The 22,288-nt window shown below is 37.9% G+C and overlaps 1 protein-coding gene and 1 non-coding gene across 2 annotated transcripts in view; one reads left to right on the plus strand and one right to left on the minus strand.

Annotated features, from left to right (window-relative positions):
* Positions 1-22,288, plus strand: part of PIBF1 (progesterone immunomodulatory binding factor 1) — a 216,398-nt gene that overhangs the window by 83,662 nt on the left and 110,448 nt on the right. Inside the window, exons 11-13 of the mRNA XM_049778914.1 lie at positions 272-437; positions 6,459-6,609; positions 17,596-17,686. Coding sequence (XP_049634871.1) covers positions 272-437; positions 6,459-6,609; positions 17,596-17,686 — 408 coding nt within the window. The remainder of the gene's footprint in view (positions 1-271; positions 438-6,458; positions 6,610-17,595; positions 17,687-22,288) is intronic.
* LOC126017144 (U6 spliceosomal RNA) lies at positions 2,967-3,070 on the minus strand. The gene has a single exon (XR_007498809.1). It is a non-coding gene; the product is annotated as a U6 spliceosomal RNA (small nuclear RNA).

Raw genomic sequence — 22,288 nt, forward strand, 5'->3', positions numbered from 1 at the left:
GGAATTACTTCTGGTGGGACTCAGAGATCAAATAGGGTACATGGGATCAAAGCTAGTTCAGACATGTGCAAGGCAAACCTCCTACCCACTATCTCACTGGCCCCTATTTGTATTTTTGTACATTGGTCCTATTTTCACACATCATGCCTTTCTAAGTGAAAACAATTTATTAGCTGAATACATTTAATATATATTAAAGTAAAGGTCAAGTTTATGTTTTTATATTTATTAAGGTTTCTTTGACATCTCATAGCCATTCCATTTCTTTTAGGTTCAGAGAGCTTCAACTTAGTACAGAAAGTAAAGTCTCAGAATTTTTCCATCAAAGTAAGTTAAAATCCTTTGAAAATAACCGTATTCAACTTATACAAGAGGAAACAGCAAGAAATCTCGCACAGTGTCAATTGGAATGTGAAAAATACCAGAAAAAATTGGAGGTACATGTACAACCTTTTCTTTTAAAATTAACTTTATTGGGGGGGCCTTGAGAGATTTTTTACTTTGCACCTGGATGACATTCCTCTATTAGACAAATGGGTGGGAAGAAGGCATGACTATTTCCCAGAAAGAATGCCAATCACTAAGAAACATGAAAATCTGAACCTCTCTAATAAAGAAATGTGAATGTAAACTGCTTTTATATGTAAATAAGATGATTTGTTATGAGGCCCGAGAGACAATTTAACAGCACTTGCTTTGCATGTAGAATATTGAAAATCAATCGCTGACATCACATGATCCTTTGAGTATTGCCGGGAGCCACTCTCTTCCTCGAGCAACACCAGTTGTAGGCCAAGAACACTTGTTAAAAAGAGAGATGGAGAAGAGAAGAAGAAAATATGGTTCATCATCTTAACATACTAGCAAGAGTACTTACAAGGGATCTAGAGATTTGAGCAAATAGTTTGCATCCTAGAGCCTCTGGTTCAAGCCCTGGTTCTTTATGGTTAAACCATACTTAAATCAGAAGTAGGCCCTGAGTCCCACTATGTGTAGCCAAGTAAATAAATAATAAATAAATAAACAAATAAAGAAGAGAAGGACTTATACAGTCCCACTATGTGTAGCCAAGTAAATAAATAATAAATAAAAAAAAATAAAGAAGAGAAGGACTTATACAGAATTATCTCATTTCTGGGATATAAAGAAAAGAGTAAGGAAATTAAAAAATGCCTAAATAAAATAGAAACTGAGAGTTGATCTTTAAGACTGTGAAAAGTGGGGTTTGGGATAGAGGGAGGGAAACACTGGAACATTGGTAGAGGGAAGTGGACACACCGGTCAGAGGTGTAGTGCTGGAATGTTTATGCTTGAAATCCACCACAAATAGTACTATAAATCACCATGTCTAAAAAATTTATTGTTTTTTGTTTGTTTGTTTCTTGGTACCACACCCGGTGATGCTTAAGGGTTACTCCCAGCTATATGCTCAGAAATCACCCCTGGCTTGGGGACCATATGGAACACCAGGGGATCGAACCTTGGTCTATCCTAGGCTAGCATGCACAAGGCAGATGCCTTACGCCCTGTGCCACCACTCCGGCCCCCAAAATTTATTGTTTTAAAAGAATACTTAAATGGGCAGTCTTCATGCAGTCAGAAAATAAAATAGTATTTTTTATTATTTATTTTTGATTAAAGTAATTTTATTTAAGCACAATAGTTACAAACTTGTTAGTAGTAGTTCAGCCATAAAACCGCTCACCCCCCCCCCTTCAACATTGCAACTTTGCCTCCTCCAATGTCCCCCATTTTCCTCCTCCTCTACCCCCTGCCTGTCTGGCATTGTATTTCTTTATTATTGTTATGATAGTTGTTAGTATAGTTATTTCTCTCACTGCACTTACCAGTCTGTGGTAAGCTTCATATCATGAGGTTCTTCCAGCCCTCATCTCTATTGTCTCTGGGTATTATTAACATACTGTTTTATTTTTCTTAAATCCCACAGTTGAGTGAGACTACTCTGTGTTTATCTCTCTCCCTCTGACATATTTCACTCAACATAATAGTCTCAATATCAAAATAGTCTTTCTTGAGGGCAATTAGATTATCTTACATGTTACCAACTTCTTAAAAAAAATCTACTGTTGTTTGTTGTTTTAATATAAATTAAAGAGTCCTACTTTTGGTAGGGGGATGGTGAGGCCTTTCTCAGCCCAGCTCAGCTCCTGCAGTCCCTACTGCCTGGTGGGTCTGTAGGGTGATGGTGGAGACTTTCACAAAGCAATCAGATGGAGTTCCAGAAGTCAACCAGCTTTATTTCACAGTCCTAACAGCCATGTTCATTTCCTCACACAGCTTCTATGCTAAGCCTTTTCCTAGCAGCTCCTTCTCTGCTCCTTCTCTGGCTCTCTCTGCCTCTATCTCCCTTTTAACTTCTCTTCAACTTTCCTTGCCGACTGACCCTTTAACAAAAGCAACAGCGACAAACTAGTAACAAAAAGAGATGACTTTAAAGTAAAATAATAGTTCCCTAAAGTAAAATAATAGTTCCCTTGATCGCTTTTTAAAATTTGTTTATCTTATTTCAGAACTTTATTTTAAACAGTAATTGAAATGCACAGGGCAGTCATTTATTTTTAAATTACTGCTGAGCTTCAACATAATAAAAATCTGAGGCACTATCAGAAAAAAGAAACTCTTAGTACATAGGAAAGCAATAGGAGTTTCTCCATGCTTGAGAATTTTTTCTTTTTCTTTTATATTTTGCTTTTGGGCCATACCAAGGCTTACTCCTGGCTCTGCACTCAGTGGTCACTCCTGATGGTACTCAGAAGACCATCTAAGCTGCTGGAGATCAAACACCAGGTTTGCTGTGTGCAAGGCAAAAGGTACTATCACTACGACCTGCTATTTTATCACTCTGGCCTCGGATTTTAACTTCTTAAATTGAATCCTTCAAATGTCCAATCCTGAGACCAGGCAGATAGCTTAAGGGCAGGAGTGCAATGTGTTTTGTTTTGTTTTTAAATACGGAATGCTTCACAAATTTGCATGCCATCCTTGTGCAGGGGCCATGCTAATCTCTACGGCATTCCAATTTTAGTATATATGCTGCCGAAGCGAGCACTGCACTAAATTAACCTTTTGGTAAGTTCAGGAAATATATGATCAGTACTTTAGTTATTTAAAATAAAAGATGTTACTTTATATAAAATAAAATACATTTTGGTTCTTAAAGTTTATTACATAACATTCATATTTTTATTTAAATACACAAGAAAAAATGTAAACATGTTTTAAAACTTTTTAATGTTATGACCAGAAAGATAGTACAGGCATGTGCATGCTTGCCTTGCTTTGGACAAGCTCCAGTTAAATCCCCAGCAATACATATATTCTACCAACCATCTGCAGGCATGATCCCTGAGAGAATACCATGAGGAAAGCCTAAGTAATTCCAGTGTGCCTTTCCTTTTTCACACCCAAAACTAAAAATTTTCAACACAGAAACCATGGCAGGAAATGAATTCATCAAAAGCTGTAAGAACATATTTTGTTCGTTTATTTTTTGGGGTCACACTCAGCAGCGCTCGGGTTACTCCTGGCTCTGTGCTCAGAAATCGCTCCTGGTAGGGTCAGGGGACCATCTGGGATGCCGGGATTCGAACCACTGTTCTTCTGAGTGCAAGGCAAATGCCCTACCTTCATGCTATCTCTCCGGCCCCAGTAAGAACATTTCCATTGCAGACACCCTGCCTTCCTCTCCCACTTTTGCTAGCATGCAAAAGTTATGAGGGTACTTTGAAAACACTGTTAAGGCCTTTCAAAATTGGATGGTGGAAGGGGACTGGTTAGACAATATATTGGGAAAAAATGGGAGAAAACATTTGCTTTGCATGCAGGCAGGTTTGATCCCTGGCATCCTATATAGTCCTCCAACTCTTGACAGGAATAATCCCTGCATGCAGTCAGGAGTAATCCCTGAGCATCTTTGGGTGCGTTCCACATCCAGACCAAAACAATAAAAATAAAATAAAAATAAAAATTGGATCATTCTTCAGAACCCCATTTCTACAAGGTTTCCTTACTCTGTGTGTGTGTGTGTGTGTGTGTGTATGTATGTATGTATATTTTTTGTATTAGTTATTCTTTTATTTTTTTTTGGTTTTTCGGGCCACACCCATTCAATGCTCAGAAATTACTCCTGGTTAAGCGCTCAGAAATCGCCCCTGGCTTGGGGGGACCATATGGGACACCGGGGGATCTAACCACGGTCCTGATCCTTGGCTAGCGCTTGCAAGGCAGACACCTTACCTCTAGCGCCACCTCGCTGGCCCCTGTATTAGTTATTCTGTGGGAATTTAATACTGTCTCTACTGACCCTCTCTTTTGACAATAGAATTATTATTTCACAGCCACTAGGATCTTGATGAATTATATTTCAATGTAATGAAACTATGAGAGTCCCATTGCTTCATTATGAATTAATGTGTTTCTAGAAAACATTACAAGCTGACAGCAATCAAGGAAAACTAATGCTATAAAAAATTTTTTTTTCTGACCCAAAGGCACTAGGGATCATCTTTTTTTTTTTTTTTTTTTTTTTTTGTGGTTTTTGGGCCACACCCGTTTGACGCTCAGGGGTTACTCCTGGCTATGTGCTCAGAAATCGCCCCTGGCTTGGGGGGACCATATGGGACGCCGGGGGATCGAACCGCGGTCCTTCCTTGGCTAGCGCTTGCAAGGCAGACACCTTACCTCCAGCGCCACCTACCCGGCCCCACTAGGGATCATCTTATAGATAGAATTCCTAAAGAGTTCTTTCTCTGCCCTCCAAAAGAATACATTTAGAGGGAGGAGATTTTATTTTGGGGAGGGAACTGGAATCTAATTTTGTTGGGTCAGAGCTCAAGCATAAGACCTTATACTATGAGGCAGATATTTTACCCCAGACTTGTGAATTTGGTTCACTTTGGGGGAGAAAGTTTTAGTGAAAATAATCAAAATAAATTTATAAGAAAAATTAAGTGATATTTCTGCTTGTCAAAAACTCTCAGTGTTTCTTCTCTATCTCCCCACATCATAGAAAGTGCACCATCACATGCATTTGATAAGTTGAACTTCGTGTGATTAAAAGTAAAATTGTGTAATTAAAAATACTATGGGTTAATTAACCCAGCACTGTATTGAGCCACTTAACAGAAAGTTCTGAAAATTGTATTTCTTTGAATGATTATATAGTGTTTTTCAACTCATACTATTTCTTGGTCCTCTGCTAAGAGCTGTGAATAATTCAGCAATATTTTGAGGTTGACTTAAAAAAAATGAGTAGTTGTCTGAGATCACAACTAATAAGTGTCAAAGCCAGGATTGAAATCCAAATCTTTCTAGCTCCAAAACTTCTTAGCCATATCTATACTCAAGTAATGCACCACATATGCTGCTTCAGAAGCAAGTGGTAATTCTACTCCATAATTTAATTTATATTAGTCAAATTTCTACATAATTGGAGCTTAAGCATTAAGGTGATTACTAGAAGGTAACACAAAGGGCTGAATTCTGTGACTTGCATGCAGGAAGCCAAGTTTGATCCTAGCACCACATGGGACCTCCAACTTTTCCTGAACAACGTGAGGTATGCACCAGACCCATAAAATCATATTTTTGTCACTAGAAATCTCTCCTTTTTCATTAGTTTATATTAGTTCCTCTGATAAATTACGCTGAAAAGACTTCCTTGCTGGTAACACAATGACTCAGATTTCCATGACTGTTGTATCTCTTGCAACTATTGTATTTTTCCTATCACGCTTGTCACTATTTTGTTTTTGTTATTGGTTTTTGGGTCACACCCGACAGTGCTCAGGGGTTACTCCTGGCTCTATGCTCAGAAATCACTCCTGGCAGGCTCAGGGGACCATATGGGATCTGGGATTTGAACCACCGACCTTCTGCATGAAAGGCAAACGCCTTACCTCCATGCTATCTCTCTGGCCCGACTGTTGTATCTCTGTCTCATAATTTTGTTATCCTTTCTTTTGGTATAAAAATCTTTGCTGAAGCACTTTACATTTACCCTTTGATTTTATGCTCATAAAGTATTTTATCATTTTGAGTTAAAAAGATGGAACAATCCACCTTAAAAATAAATGTATTTGGGGCAGGCAAGGTGGCGCTAGAGGTAAGGTGTCTGCCTTGCAAGCGCTAGCCAAGGAAGGACCGCAGTTCGATCCCCCTGCATCCCATGTGGTCCCCCAATCCAGGGGCAATTTCTGAGCACTTAGCGAGGAGTAACCCCTGAGCATCAAACGGGTGTGGCCCGAAAAACCAAAAAAATAAATAAAAATAAAAATAAATGTATTTTACTTTCAATCATCTAAAAAAATTGATTGGCTTTCTCTTAGTTGAGCCATTTTCTCCAGAGACAAAGTTTGAGTTATTTTTGTGTAACTGTTTTCATCTTAACTATTAACCTATGTAATCTACATGTATACTGTTTTTCCCTCCACTATTAGGTTTTAACTAAAGAATTTTATAGTCTTCAAGCCTCTTCTGAAAAACGCATTATTGAACTTCAGACACAGAACTCTGAGCATCAGACGAGGCTAGACATTTATGAGAAACTGGAAAAAGAGCTTGATGAAATAATCATGCAAACTGCGGAAAGTAAGTTGCCACCGTTCCCTCTCTCCACCCCTTTGGCTTTCTTCTTTCATTCTTTTTTTTTAATGCAAGCAACACAGAAACTGGTATCATATTTTAAACTCCTCTAACATATTTCATTTAAAAATAATTTTGGTTTTACATTTTTAATTGAAAATTACTTAATTTTTATACTTGGAAATCCAGAAATTAGATGTGATAGGTTATATCTGTAATTATTTAGTTTACTCCTTCAACAGTTTATATATGGGTTGATGGATTTATGCAAGAATTCTTTATTAGTAAGGATTCCTCATTAAGCCTTTTGGGAGAGACAAAACATATTAATAAAGAACTAAAATAAGATAGATATTATAAATTTGAGATAGGCAGGTAAAAGAGATCATAAGTTAATTTCACCTTGGAGGTAAGGAATACCTGAAAGGGGAAATGACCATCAAATGAATCTTAAAGGACAGATTGAAGTTCATGAACTGTGTAAATTCATGTTATATTTACTGGCCTGTAATTTTGAATTTTTTTGACTCTTATTTTACTATCCTTTGTTTTCTATAATTTTAATGGAATATTTAAAATTAATATTTTACTAGTGTCAATGGTATTTTATGTTGTTTAACAATCACATAAAATGGGTTTTATTGGAATCTATACAGTATTCCAATTATTTGGGAAATATTTTATAGTAAGAATCAAATTCGGAAATTAAAGAAAATAGGCCAATTTAAGAATATTTTTTAGGGGCCGGGCGGTGGCGCTGGAGGTAAGGTGCCTGCCTTACCTGCGCTAGCCTAGGAGACGGACCGCGGTTCGATCCCCCGGCGTCCCATATGGTCCCCCAAGCCAGGAGCGACTTCTGAGCGCATAGCCAGGAGTAACCCCTGCGCGTTACCGGGTGTGGCCCAAAAACCAAAAAAAAAAAAAAAAAAAAAAAAAAAAAAAAAAAAAAGAATATTTTTTATTCTTTCTTATAATGATCTTTTCCCAGCCCCTGTTTTTAAAAGGGGTTTACTTTGAGCCACTCTCAGAAGTGTTCTGAGACTAATCCAAGGATCAAACCAAGGTCAACTACAAAGCAAGTTTCTTAGGCCATGTGCTATCTCTCTAGCAACTCCCCAATCCCCAAATGCCTTCTGCACACCTATATTCATTGCAGTGCTATTTACAATAGCTAGAATCTGGAAATAACCCAGGTGCCTTCAATGGATGAATGGCTAAAGAAACTGTGGTATATATACACATGGAACACTATGCAGCCATCAGAAGGGATGAAGTCATGAAATTTTCCTACATGTGGATGGACATGGAAACTATTATGCTGAATGAAATAAGTCAGAAGGAGAGAGATAGACACAAAATAGTCTCTCGCATCTATGGGTTTTAAGAAAAATAAAAGACATTATTGTAATAATACCCAGAGAAAATAGAGATGAGGGCTGGAAGGACCAACCCACAATATGAAGCTTACCACAAAGAGTGGTGAGTTCAGTTAGAGAATTAACTACACTGACAACTATCATGACTATGGTAGTGAGTGAGAGAAATAGAATGCTTGTCTTGAAGACAGGCAGAGAATGGGAGGAGGGAGATGGAGGCATTGCACTGGAAGGTTGCACTGGTGTAGCGGGGTGTTCTTTTTTATTACTGAAACCTATCTATAAACATGTTTGTAATCACGCTGCTTAAATAAAGATCATTTAAAAAAAGTCCCTTGGGGCCGGCATGGTGGCGCTAGAGGTAAGGTGCCTGCCTTGCCTGCGCTAGCCTAGGACGGTCCTAGGTTCGATCCCCCGGTGTCCCATATGGTCCCCCAAGCCAGGCACAATTTCTGAGCTCATAACCAGGAGTAACCCCTGAGCGTCACTGGGTGTGGCCCAAAAACCAAAAAAAAAAAAAAAATCCCCTCAAAACATAAATAAATTGCTTTATTTAAGCACTGTAGTTACAAAATTGTTCATTGTTGGATTTCAGTCATACAGTGTATACCATCCTTCACAGTGCACCCTTACTGTCATCAGTTCCATCCCACCCTTACCCCTAACTCCATCTTGCTTAGGGCGGGCACATTGCTTCTCTCACTCGTGTGCACTCTCGATCTCACTCTCTTTCCCTTTCTTTTTTTTTTCTTTTTTTCTTATTTGTTTTTTGGTCCACAACTGGTGACACTTGGGAGTTACTCTGGCTCTGTGCTCAGAAATCACTCCTGGCAGGATCAGGGGACTATATGGGATGCCGGGGATCGAACCCGGGTCTGTCCCCAGTCAGCAGTGTGAAAGGCAAATGTACTATTGCTGTGCTATTGCTCTGGCCCCTCTCTTTCCCTTTTGACCCTGTGGCTTGCACTATTGTTAGTGGAGCAGTGCCTTTCCAGTTAGTTTCTCCACTTTCAGTGGAGTTCTTGTCCAGAGTGATCAGTTCCAACTATCATTGTCCTAGTAGAACTTTCTGTACTCTATACTACTGCTCTTTGTGGCAAGCTTTCTACCCTGGGCTGGACCTTTGTCTTTATGTCTTTGGGTATTATTACCATACTATCTCTTGTTTTTCTTACATCATACAAATGAGTGAGATTATTCTATGTCCATTCCTTTCCCTCTGGCTCATTTCACTTAGCTTAATACTCTTCATTCTATTCATGTATAAACAAATTTCATGACTTCATTTTTCCTAATGGCTGCATAGTATTTCATTGTATACATGTACCACAGTTTCTCTAGTCACTCATCTGTTGTTGGTCACCTGGGTTGTTTCCAGATTTAGGTTATTATAAATAGTGCTATGATGAACCTAGGCGGGTCACCTAGAGGATCACCTAGACTAGAGGGTGTTTTTGTGTTCCTGGGGTATATTTCTAGGAGTGGCTCATATGGAAGCTAAATTTCTAGCTTTTTGAGAAATGTTCCTATTGTTTTTTAAAAAGCTGGTCCAGTCTGCGTCCCTTCCAGCAGTGAATGAGAGTCCCGTTCTCCCAGCATTCACACCAGCACTGGTTGTTCTTGTTTTATGCGATGTGTGCTAGTCTCTGTCCTAACCCCATTTGAAAGGCCACTAACTAATAACTACAGTAGCTTCCAAATTTATTTTCAGTCTCTTAACTAGAGTCAGTCATCTCTATAAAACACAAATTTGATCATACCATACATCAGTTTGCCTTCTTAACATAACATAATCTTTTGTCAAATTCTTCAGTGTGACTACAAGACTAATTTTATTATCTTCCTTTTATGTCTTCTTTTAACCCCTTTTATTATTTTGAAAGTCCCATAACTTGTATATTTTCATAAGTTAGGAGTAGAAGAGACTTCCTCAGCCTAATAAATATATCTATCAAAAAAAAACCTATTGTGGGGCTGGAGAGATAGCATGGAGGTAAGGCGTTTGCCTTTCATGCAGGAGGTCATCGGTTCGAATCCCAGCGTCCCATATGGTCCCCCGTGCCTGCCAGGAGCAATTTCTGAGCATGAAGCCAGGAGTAACCCCTGAGCACTGCCGGGTGTGACCCAAAAAAACTACCAAAAAAAAAAAAAAAAAAAACCTATTGTTAAATCTAATGATTAGCTACTAAGAACTTTCCCTTTAAGGGAGAGAACAAAGCAGGAATTTCTATTTATATAAAATATTGTGTTTGAGCTAATAATAAAGTAAAATGAAATAGGGCAAGAAAAAAGTAGACATTAGGCTAAGAAAGGAAGAAAGAGTATGACTACATTTTCAATCTTTAAAGTAATCATTTACATTAACTAATATGTAAATTTGAAAACAGAAATGTGCTAGAGGCAAATATTTGGAGAAGAAATTTTAAAAACAAGTTTATTTGCAATTTAAAAATATTTAAATTAAAAAACCATTTTAATTTATAAATTGAAATTTTAATATAAAATTTAAAAGAAACAACAAAATATATCAAAATGAATTTAACTATGAAAAGAAATACAAAACACTGTTAAGAGAAAGATCTAACCCCAAAATTTTGATATACCGTATTTCTACTGGGGCAGAGAGATTCTACTGGGGCTTAAGGTGCCTTAATGTCACTCAAGTACCACCCGGTCTAGCTCCCATCCCTTGGCACCTCTAGAAATGACACTAAGCACAGAACCAAGCACAGAATTGTGAGTAGTCTCCTTCTAGGTATGCCTTATCCCCCATTTCCACCTCCCCTCCTCAAAAGAATAAAAAGCTACAAATTTACTCTTGTTTCAGTCCTAATGCTATTTTTGTTTTGGCCTGGCTGGATTTGGTTTGATCTCATTTTGGGCCACACCCTGCAGTGCTCTAGTCTTACTCCAACACTGCATTCAGGAATCACTTCTAGTGGGTTCAGAGTACCATATGGGCTGTTAGGGATAGAACTTAGATTGGCCCTGCCTGCCGTACTATTACTCCATCATCTAATATTTTTTAATGGTCTTTAATATCCCATATCCATGGAGATACAAAGCATATATCAAAAGGACCACTTTTGATAATACCACAATACACCTAACAGTATGGTTAAAAGCAGCAAGATTGGAAGTCAGAAAGATAGTTTAATGGATGGAGTGCATGCTGTACACATGGGGGAGCCTCAGTTTCAATCCCTGGCACTCACCATCCCCTAAACACTACCAGGAGTACACCGACCCCCTCTTCTCCCAGAAGCAAGCAAGGAGTAGCTCCTCAACATGGGCAGGTATGACACAAAAGAAAGTGAAAAGAAATGACCAAAATTGGTTGCAGCAGATGCTATTGAGAATGTGAAGTGTCAGCTCCTTATAAAACCAGGTAGCCTGTTCAGTAATTCAGCGGTGTCATATCGTTTCTCAAAAGAAAAAAGTGTATGCACATACACAAAGAATATTCATAAGAACTTTATTCCTTTTTTTTTTTTTTTTTTTTTTTTTTTTTTTTGGTTTTTGGGCCACACCCAGTAATGCTCAGGGGTTACTCCTGGCTATGCACTCAGAAGTTGCTCCTGGCTTGGGGGACCATATGGGACACCTGGGGATCGAACCGTGGTCCGTCCAAGGCTAGCGTAGGCAAGGCAGGCACCTTACCTTTAGCGCCACCGCCCGGCCCCGAACTTTATTCTTTATTTTTAAGAATTTTATTCTTAATGGTTGTATACTGGCTTAGATGTGTACCACAGGAAAATTAATAATAATCATAATTCATACAATAGAATACTACTACTCAGTAAAGAGAAACTATGGTTACTTAATAATTTGAATGAGGGCCAGAGAGATAGCACAGCGGTAGGTCGTTTGCCTACCTGCTAGATATACCTTATCCCCCATTTCTACCCCCACCCCCCAAAAAAGCTACAAATTTACTATTGTTTCAATCCTAATACTATTTTTGTTTTGGATTGGCTGGGTCTGATTTGGTCTCATTTTGGGCCACACCGACACTGCATTCAGGAAAACAGTATGTGGCTGACCTGGGAGGGAATTGATTCGGTTCCCAGCATCCCATATGGTCTCCCGAGCCAGCCAGGGGCGATGAATATATTATCTGAATTTTGAGATTAGTTTCAAAGAGTATTATTTTGGCAAAAAGTACAAATAGTGCTAAGGAAATTTAACAAAGGAAAAAAATTTAAGTAGCGAGGCCAGGGATATATCTCAGATATAGCTCACTTGCCTTATTTTTTTTGAAGTCTTGGGTTCAATACCCAGCACTGAAGGAAAAAAAGCAGGTTTCTAGGTATTAAATTCATAAGCCTGCTCAACTGGCAGGTAACTTCTCTAGGCATTTGTCGCATTGCTCAGAATTCTTTTACTTTTTTATATCACCTGCCTTTGACTGTTCCTCTTCTATAGCTTTTGCTACTCCTTCCATCTAACCCTTCCAATAGTTGGCCAAACCTTCACCCTTATCCTTTTCAGTTGTTATTCAGTTACTTACCAACACTGTAGACAATCATTTCCTTTTCATAATTTCATTCCTCTCTATAGGTTAGTGACTTCATAGAAAGTTCTCGAAGGCAAAGAATAAAAATTAGTTATATTTCTCTTTCCTCCATGAAACATACTAATTTTTTTTAGGGGATCTTCTGAATTAATTTTATTGTTGCTTATTCAGGAAGCTTTCCTTTTAGGCATTATTCCCATATATCAGTTGGATGAAGTGTAAACACTTTTTTTATAATTTTTTTTAATTTTTATTTTGACCAATTGGCTTACATATCTTTCACAGTAGTATTTTAGGTACATATTAACATTGAATCAGGGGACTACCCATCACCCAATTTGTCCTCCCCCCACCCTCGTTCTCTTCCTGCAGCCCATATCCCCCACCATCACCTCCAGGAATGCTAGAGTAAGTGGTCCCCTCTGTGTCTGTTTGGTCCTGGTACCCTCCCTTGTTTCCCCCTCTATTTGAGAGGCAGAGCTAGATAGTTGGAGTTATGTGGTTTTGTTTGAAGGAAAGAAAAGCAATAGAATGGGTTAAAAAAATCAAATAAGGGGCCGGGCGGTGGCACAAGAGGTAAGGTGCCTGCCTTGCCTGCGCTAGCCTTGGACGGACCACAGTTCGATCCCCCGGCGTCCCATATGGTCCCCCAAGCCAGGAGCAACTTCTGAGCGCATAGCCAGGAGTAACCCCTGAGCATTACCGGGTGTGGCCCAAAAACCAAAAAAAAAAAAAAATCAAATAAGCTGAAAATGGGCAGAGTCCTTCTAGAGGCTTTCAACCTCAGTTTGAGAGAGGACAGGAAAAAAGGTAATTGAAATACTTCAACAATACAGAAAGAAATATCATATAAAATATCCAGTGAGCACTACAGCAATAAAGACAAGCACCACACAATAGTCTCGGTCCTGAAATCAAACCATGCTGGAGTGCAAAAAGAAAGAAAAAGATAAAATAAAATAAATATCTACACCAAAATAAAGAACTCGAAAAAAACCAATCAATCAATAAATATATATGTAGATAAAATGATTATTTTGTGCCTTTTTTTTTCTTTTTCCCACTGCATAGGCACAGTAACTATTGGGTACATTATAGAGGGAATTCCCTTGGCCTAGGAGATACAGGGTTTCTCCCCCCCCCCCCCCGAAGTATACTGTCATGGGATTAACTATAGACTCCTTGCATGATCATTTACTCTCTCCTCAGTGCTTTTGTGGTGTATGGAAGACTTCTGCTTAGTCATGGATGGTAAAATCAGAACTCTGTATCTGGAGATCTTGGTGTCTGTACAGCTCAAGGAATGGAGCTCATGATGAAGTTTTTCTTTGTGGTTCTAGCAGTTCTGCTTCTTCAGTGTCATTTTAATCCATCTTCTGTAGTTGGTGGTCTTGGTCATTATGCTGCTCCTAGGATGGAGCCTGACATATAGAGTCTTTAATTATGTTTCTGGAAGACCCATTCAGTTGCAATTGTCTCGGTCAAACCTCTGGAACTGGAGATCTTGTTTGTTGAACAGATTGTAGACCAAAAGCTAGGCTAGAGCTTTTTGTTGTTGGTGGTAGTGGTGGTCCCAGGATGCGTACTGTCCAGTCTTGGTTGTAACAACCAGTCATCTGTAGATAGCGATCTTGGCTTTTGCACAGATCAAAAAGTGGCATGTCTTCTGATTTTGTCTTATCATTGGCTGGTGAGGAAGGACAACTTGCTCTTAGATCAAATTGTTCCCATTTCTTTGTTGTCAGATTTTCAATTTAGAACTGGCACATGTTGGTGTCAGCACCGCATTATGGATACCCCGGAGGGGATTTGGTTTCTAGATCTGTTATGGAGAACTCTGTCGTTTCTATGTCTGGGATCCAGGAGTCAAGGCTGGACGGTCGGTGCCTAATTCCCTGGGGTCTAAGTTGGTTCCACATGGCATACGTTCAAGATGGGAATGCCCCTGTGTTGTAAAAAAGTATGAGTTCTTATCCCTAGTAGATAAGAGTTTGTTTTTACATGTAAAATTTCCCCTATTTTTAATATGCCTTTGCAGGAATAAGTGGTGCTACATTATATTGCTGGTGGATTTGGGGGTGAAGAGAGAAGAAAACAGACAAACGACGAAAACTAAAAATATATATGCTCACACATATCTAAAGAAAAAAAGTTTCTTTTAAAAAAAGATTAAATAAAAGATGTAATTAAAGGAATAAAGTGGGGCCTGAGAGATAGCATGGAGGCAAGGCATCTGTCCTTCCAAAACATACTAATTTTTTTGTCTTCTTGATTTGTTAATAAAGTTAAAATCTGATTCTCAACTTGGTTTTGCCAACCTTGATTCTGATTTTTCATTCTAACTCACCTCCACAGCTGCTCTGTTGTCTAGAATACAGGATTGTTGTTGTTTTTTTCCATCCTCCATTGCTGTTATGACTGTGTCTCAACTGTTAGTATCCACTTGTGAAAAGCTCTCAATTACTACCAATTTACATCATGTTCCCCATTATTGGGATTTTTTCCTATATTATAACTGACAATAAAATTCTGATTTATGTTACTGCCCTGTATTAATCTCGTGGTTTCTTGTTGACTATAGAATAAATTGCAAAGACCTTAGCCTAGTAAACAGTTTTTGTTTCATTTGCAGTAACAATTAAACCTACTTAGTACTACCATTGTTCTCCATACTAATTTAGCCACTTCCTCATAATTATTAAAATGCTACAGTTCTGTAGCTTTGTCAGTCTCTCCACAGCTTCCAATACCTTAATATGGATAAAATAGTGACACTCAGTTAAGGTTATTCTGTGATTTGAACCTCTAAAATTCAGGCGTATTCTTTTGTAGTGCCATTTGCTAAGTTATATAGAACGTTGTTTCTGTAAACATATCACCACTAGAATAGTTATCATGGCATTTATTAATTCATTAGGTGCTAAACTCAAATTTAAGATGCCAATCAACTCTAATGGGTGACGTATTGGCTTTATTTTGTTTGGGGTGATAGTTATGGAAATATCAGCTTCCGTTGTGGTCCAGCTTCATCGGATAATAGGTAGTGGCATCCACACTATCTTCTTCCACTTATCTCTCACAGTAACTCTAGTTATAAAGTGGTTATAGGTTCCCTTTGAAGAATAGGAACAGATTGAGAAAAACCATTACGCATGTTTATTCTACTACAGAAGGAATCAACAATAAATGCATGTTACAGTAATTCGGCTCCAAATACTGAGGTTTCAGTATTCGGTAAGGTAATATATGTGACCATTTTAAATCTGAAGCACCTCTGAAAGCATGGTGTTCCTTTTAACATGAATATAAAGGTAAATCAATGATTGGTAATAAACATTGTTACAAAAATTGTATGTTCAGGGACTGAAGCAATTGTATAGCAGGTAGGGCACTTGCCTTATATGAGGCCAACCCGGATTCAATCCTCAGCATCCCAAATCGTTCCCCACACCCTGCCAGGAGTTATCTCTGATCACTGCTGGGTGTGGCCCCAAAACAAAATTAAAATAAAGTTTATGTTTAGTGGTCGAACATCTATATTCATTGCATTGGATTTGATTCCTGGTATCAAAAAAATAACACTATATAGAAAACAAATTAAAAAGGAAATTTTGGGTGATTTAATATATACTCGACTTTTATTTAACATATACTCAACTTTTATTTTAAAAAAGCTGAAATTGTTATATATCATTGACTTCTTTTTTTTTTTTTTTTTTTTTTTTTGGTTTTTGGGCCACACCCGGCGGTGCTCAGGGGATACTCCTGGCTGTCTGCTCAGAAATAACTCCTGGCAGGCACGGGGGACCATATGGGACACCGGGATTCGAACCAACCACCTTTGGTCCTGGATCGGCTGCTTGCAAGGCAAACGCCGCTGGGCTATCTCTCCGGGCCCATCATTGACTTCTTGAAGTTAAAAAAAAAAACCTTTTGTTTTTATGATCTTTATTTAAATCTGTCTTTATGGAGCCGGAGAGATAACATGGAGGTAAAGTGTTTGCGTTGCATGCAGAAGTGGTTCGAATCCTGTCATCCCATATTGTCCCCCGAGCCTGCCAGGAGTGATTTCTGAGCATGGAGCCAGGAGTAACCCCTGAGTGCTGCAGGGTGTGACCCAAAAACAAACAAACAAACAAACAAAAAATTAAAATAAATAAAGAAATAAATTTGTCTTTATTTAGATTTGCTTCAATATATTGACATTGATTTGAACCTTTTACCATGAAATGGTAATCTGCTAGTTAAATTCCTTTCAGAGAATGTTGCACAAAAGCAGAATTTAAAAGTGAATCATTTCAGGTCCAGAGAAATAATCTAATGGGCTGAGCATTTGCTTTGCATGTGCAAGGCCTGGCTTCACTCTTTAGCACCACATGATCTGCTGAGCTCCGTGGGAGCAACCTTTGTGGACAGAGCGAGAGTAAATCCCAATCCTGGATGAAGGTAGCCCTGAGACCAAAATTAAAATGCAAATGATTTTTCCAGATATTTCATAATTTTTAAAGGCCACCAGTGCTTCCCCCCTTCTCTTCTGGTGCATGAATTGAACCCAAGGTTTTATAGTGCAAGATATTTGCTCTACTAATGAAATACAGTCTCAGCTCAGTCAGTACATTCTTGAGACTGAACATTTTCTTCACAGAGTAGCCTATTTACTGCATAATTTCATCATTATGAGATAAAGTTGTGCTGATAAAAAAAGGAGTATCTCTTATAATTAAAGTCATTTCTTACATCAAGAAGGGAAGTCATGAAATTGATGTTATCATTATTTTTTATAATTGTTTAATTTCTGTTTTATAAAATAATCTAAACGTTCAGAATAGCAGTGCTTATTGCTTTACAAGAGAACTTGACATAGTGTTTCATGTATGCCTTTACAACAATTATAAATAGAAAAAACTCATTTATATATAAATAGAAAAAACTCATTTATATATACATTTAAGAAATCTACATCTAGTTACACATGGCTGTTTGAGATTATACATTAGCTTGAAATTTGTTATGCTCACTGATTTGTTGTTGTTTTTTTCAAGTTCTTTCATGCTCTTTAAGAAAAATGTTATTTGACATCACACATTTATTATTTTTCAGTTGAAAATGAAGATGAGGCTGAAAGGATTCTCTTTTCCTACGGCTATGGTGCTAATGTCCCCACAACAGCCAAAAGACGGCTTAAACAAAGGTAAGATCAATACATGTTTGTTTTATTAATATCTACCCAAGCTAAATGTAATTACATTCTGATAATTTGCTGGGTTAAGTGAGTTATTGTTAGCATGTATAAATAGTAAATTGCTTACAATTAAAAAATAGGATAATTATCATGCTTCATGTATTTTTCAGTAAATTTAATTTAGGTCAGTAAAGTCAAGGTGTTTATTAGAAGTTTTCTAGATTAAATTCAGTGATAATGGCACCATATTAATTATATGTTCACATTAATTTCAGATAAATTACAAATGGTTTTATACCAACAAATTATCTGGTTAAAAATTTTGCTTTATTTGCTCCTTTGTTCTTTTTGTTTTGTTTTGTTTGTTTTTGGGTCACACCTGGCAGCGCTCAGGGTTATTTCTGGCTCTATGCTCAGAATTTGCCCCTGACAGGCACAGGGAACCATATGAGATGGCGGATTCGAACCACCAACCTTCTGCATGAAAGGCAAATGCCTTACCTCCATGCTATCTCTCCGGCCACTGCTCCTTTTTTTCTTAATTAACCTGCCTACCATTCTTGAGAGAGACAATGAAGAAATGACTGTTTATTTTTGATGAAAATGTGAAAGATTTTTTAAAGACCTAGAAGATTTTCGGAAGACCTGCCATTTTATCTTATGAAATACTGCTTAAAGCACTGTGGGAAAAAAAATTGTACCTATATTACTTGGCTTTCAAGTTCATGTAGCTAATATCTTTTACCAAACTCCTTTTTCTTCTTCCCTAAATTAATCCTGCTTTATAAAACATCCTCACTACTCATTTCCTACAGTATCAAGTCTGAATTCTTTGGTTTGGCTTAGAAACACTTCCACCATTACACATATCAGTGGCCTCTCTTCCCAAACTTAAGGAAGTGTAGTTCTCAACCTATAATCATTTATTTTCTCCATTTCATTTATCTCTTTTGTTCTCCTTTTCTTTGTAATTTTCCCAGCTAAATATATATGTGTGTGTATATATATATATATAAATATATATTTTAAGCAGGGTAGTTTTATTCAATTTTTATATTCATTTTGTATATTTATTTTAATTTTTATATAAATATATATTTTAAGCAAGGTACTTTCTATTTAAACTTACTTAGAACAATGTGAGGCGAGAAAAAGAGAGGGTATATGTGTTCAAGAGAGAGCACAGGCTCCTCCAGAAAGAAAAGAAAAGAAACATAGAGACAAGCAACTTGGAGAGCATAAATCTTGGAATTCCTTGACAGAGCAGGGATGCTGCTGTTCTCCCTGGCCTTGAACTAACTGGAAACCTATTAGGTTAATCCTCTGCTTCTTCCTCAGTGTCCCCTGTTTCACTCAGCTATATCTTTTCTCCTTTGAGCACCATGTACTATTAGAATTATCTCTTCATTTGAGAATTCAAAGCAGCATTCTTTTTTTAATAATTTTATTTACTTTTTTATTGATTTATTAAAATAACATGGCTACAGTTATTCATAATACAGTTTTCCCCCCACAGGTACAAAGTTATTTATGTTTGAGTTTCAATCATACAATGTACAACACCCCAATGCACATATCCTACCATCAACGTCCCCAATTTCCCTCCTGCCCTCCCCCCCTGCCTGCCCATGGGATAGACAGTTTCTCTTTCTGTATTCTGTCTGTCTCTATATCTTTCTGTCTGCCTGTCTGTCTCTCTCTTTTCCTTTTCCCTTTTAGACACTGATTTTTCAAAGCAGCTTTTTTGTCTTTTCTTTTTATGTGAATTGCTTTAAACATGAGATCCGTTACTAAGAAAGTTAGCTGAACTCTAATACCATTATTGAAGCTTTGAAGTGAATGAACTCATGACTATCAAAAATAATCTAATAATAGAGCAATGTTTCTCAATCTTTACCCAGCTATAGCTGGGTAAAGATTTCTAACCTTGTTTCCTCCTATTTCCCACTTGGCTTACTAATTGGCCTGTTAATCTCAGGCTGTGGCCCACCATTTACATGTTTTTTAACCTGTGATCTCTAGAATGTCATGAAGGACTGACAGGAACTATAACATAAGGTCCTCAATATATAAATGCTAATATAGACCATTTTATATGAAATAACAAAAGAAAGATAATTAGAATTTATATCTCTTAGGCCAGAGCAGTAGTACCAGGAGTAAAGGACTTGTCTTACATGTGGCAGGCCCAGGTTTAATCTCAACCACCACATATAGTTTACTGAGCATGGCTAGGAATGACACTGATGAGTGTCAAGAGTAAGCCCTATGGCCCCTTCCCCCAAAGAGTTTGTGACTTTTAGTTATTTCATCTATGTAGCGAGAATTTTAGTTCAAAAATCCATAACAAGGGCCAGAGGTACAGGAAGTAGGTTGCTTGCCTAGCATTGGATTCTGGTTCATTCCTTGGTAATAATATGACCTGGGCAGCACCTGGCATCACTCCTGAGCACAGAGCCAGGAATAGCCCCTGAGTATGACTAGGTGCGGCCTAAATATTCGTCCTCTCCCACCCACACACATACACACAAGGATGACAAACATGAATCAGTTTGTAACTGGAATGTTTAATTCTGTCTGTTAAGATGCAAGATTTATTAAGTTGTATACTCTTAGAAATAATCTATTTTAGACCCTATTTTATTTTCTAAATACCTCCAATGATTATTAGGGCTTACTTAGGAGAATTGGGAATTTTCGGCAAATCTCTATTTTTAAGAATTATGTTGCCTAAGGAAGAATAAAAACGTAGCTTTGTGGGTAAGACTTCAAACCAGGGACAAAGCTCTGGAAAGCACTAAAAATTGGTGATGGGAAAAGCATCTATCTTGTATTTTAATATTTGAATCCTTCAAACAAATCTTTGTCTCTAGAAAAAAATAATTTTACTATTGTAAATTTTCTTTCTTTACCTGAAGCGCCACTAGAATTTGAAGGCCTTTATTGCTATTTCTATACAGGTTTATTTTTTAAGAATTAACCAAAACCAGATATTAATTTCTTTATGTTTAGAGGAAAGATTTAAGGAACTACAACTGATTCATAGTCTGAATAATCTTAACTGTCCAAATATTTCTAAAGATTTTATCACTAAGCTATCTATGTGCCTTGAACAAGTGCCTAATGGGCATGCTATTAATATATCCTACCAGCTGGTGCCAGGCATTCTTCTGATGGTGAACCAGAGGGTTATTTTGAGGAAGTGCTTCTCAGGTCATCTAAACTAAGTAATGAGAAAATAAGTCTAGATATCCAAAAGGACATTTATGCATTCCTTTGCTCATTCAACAATTTTTATTGAGTGCCTACTATATTCACCAAATTAACCGATGGCACAGAGGATGCATATTAGAACATGATGCATTTCTGAAGTCTGCAGAGTCCCTGTCAGATCTTTGTTAAAAGTAGGGATCAGGGCCCGGAGAGATAGCACAGCGCGTTTGCCTTGCAAGCAGCCAATCCAGGACCAAAGGTGGATGGTTCGAATCCCGGTGTCCCATATGGTCCCCCGTGCCTGCCAGGAGCTATTTCTGAGCAGACAGCCAGGAGTCACCCCTGAGCATCGCCGGGTGTGGCCCAAAAACCAAAAAAAAAAAATAAATAAAATAAATAAAAATAGGGATCATACCCACTGGTGCCAGTCAGGAGGGGGAGAGCGGGGAATTAAAATTGGGTGAAAATTAACTGTGCAATTTTAATTAATGTTATCAACAAACTAACATTATGGCACATATCCTATATTTAACAGTATGTAATAAACTTAACATCTATCTGCTCGCTCTCGTTTTCTCGTTTTAAATTGCATGGAGAGTAGAAATAGGCAGTTAATGGACATTTTCTTTATTTTTTTTTCTTTTTTTTTTTTTTTTTTTTTGGTTTTTGGGTCATACTTGGCAGTGCTCAGGGGTTACTGCTGGCTCTATGCTCAGAAATCAGAAATCGCTCCTAGCAGGCTCAGGAGACCAAATGGGATTCAAACCACCGACCTTCTGCATACAAGGTAAATGCCTTACCTCCATGCTATCACTCCGGTCCCAGAAAAACCACTAATGGATATTTTCAATGACTATTCAATTTACTATCAGCAATAATGGCAATCGAAAACAGAAGGTTCGGGCTCGGAGAGATAGCATAGAGGTAAGGCGTTTGCCTTGCATGCAGAAGGACGGTGGTTTGAATCCCGGCATCCCATATGGTCCCCCGAGCCTGCCAGGAGCGATTTCTGAGCATAGAGCCAGGAGTAACCCCTGAGCGAAGCTGGGTGTGACCCTAAAAAAAATCAAAAAAAAAAAAAAAACAGAAGGGTCGGGGCTGGAGCAATAGCAAAGTGGTAAGGCATTTGCCTTGCTGCCAGGTGTGACCCAAAAACTAAAAAAAGAAGAAAAGGAAAAATCAAAACCAGAAGGGCCAATTTTGGATTACAAAACCAAGTTTACCAGGAATAGAGTGGTAACACAGCAAGGAAGGTGTTTGCCTTGCATGCATATGACCGTATTTAATCCCCAGCTTCCCATATGGTCTTACAAACCTTCAGCCGGGAGTGATTTCGGAGAGATAGCATGGAGGTAAGGCGTTTGCCTTTCATGCAGAAGAATGGTGGTTAAAATCCAG

Source organism: Suncus etruscus, chromosome 8 (genome assembly GCF_024139225.1).
Source record: "Suncus etruscus isolate mSunEtr1 chromosome 8, mSunEtr1.pri.cur, whole genome shotgun sequence".
Taxonomy (NCBI): domain Eukaryota; kingdom Metazoa; phylum Chordata; class Mammalia; order Eulipotyphla; family Soricidae; genus Suncus; species Suncus etruscus.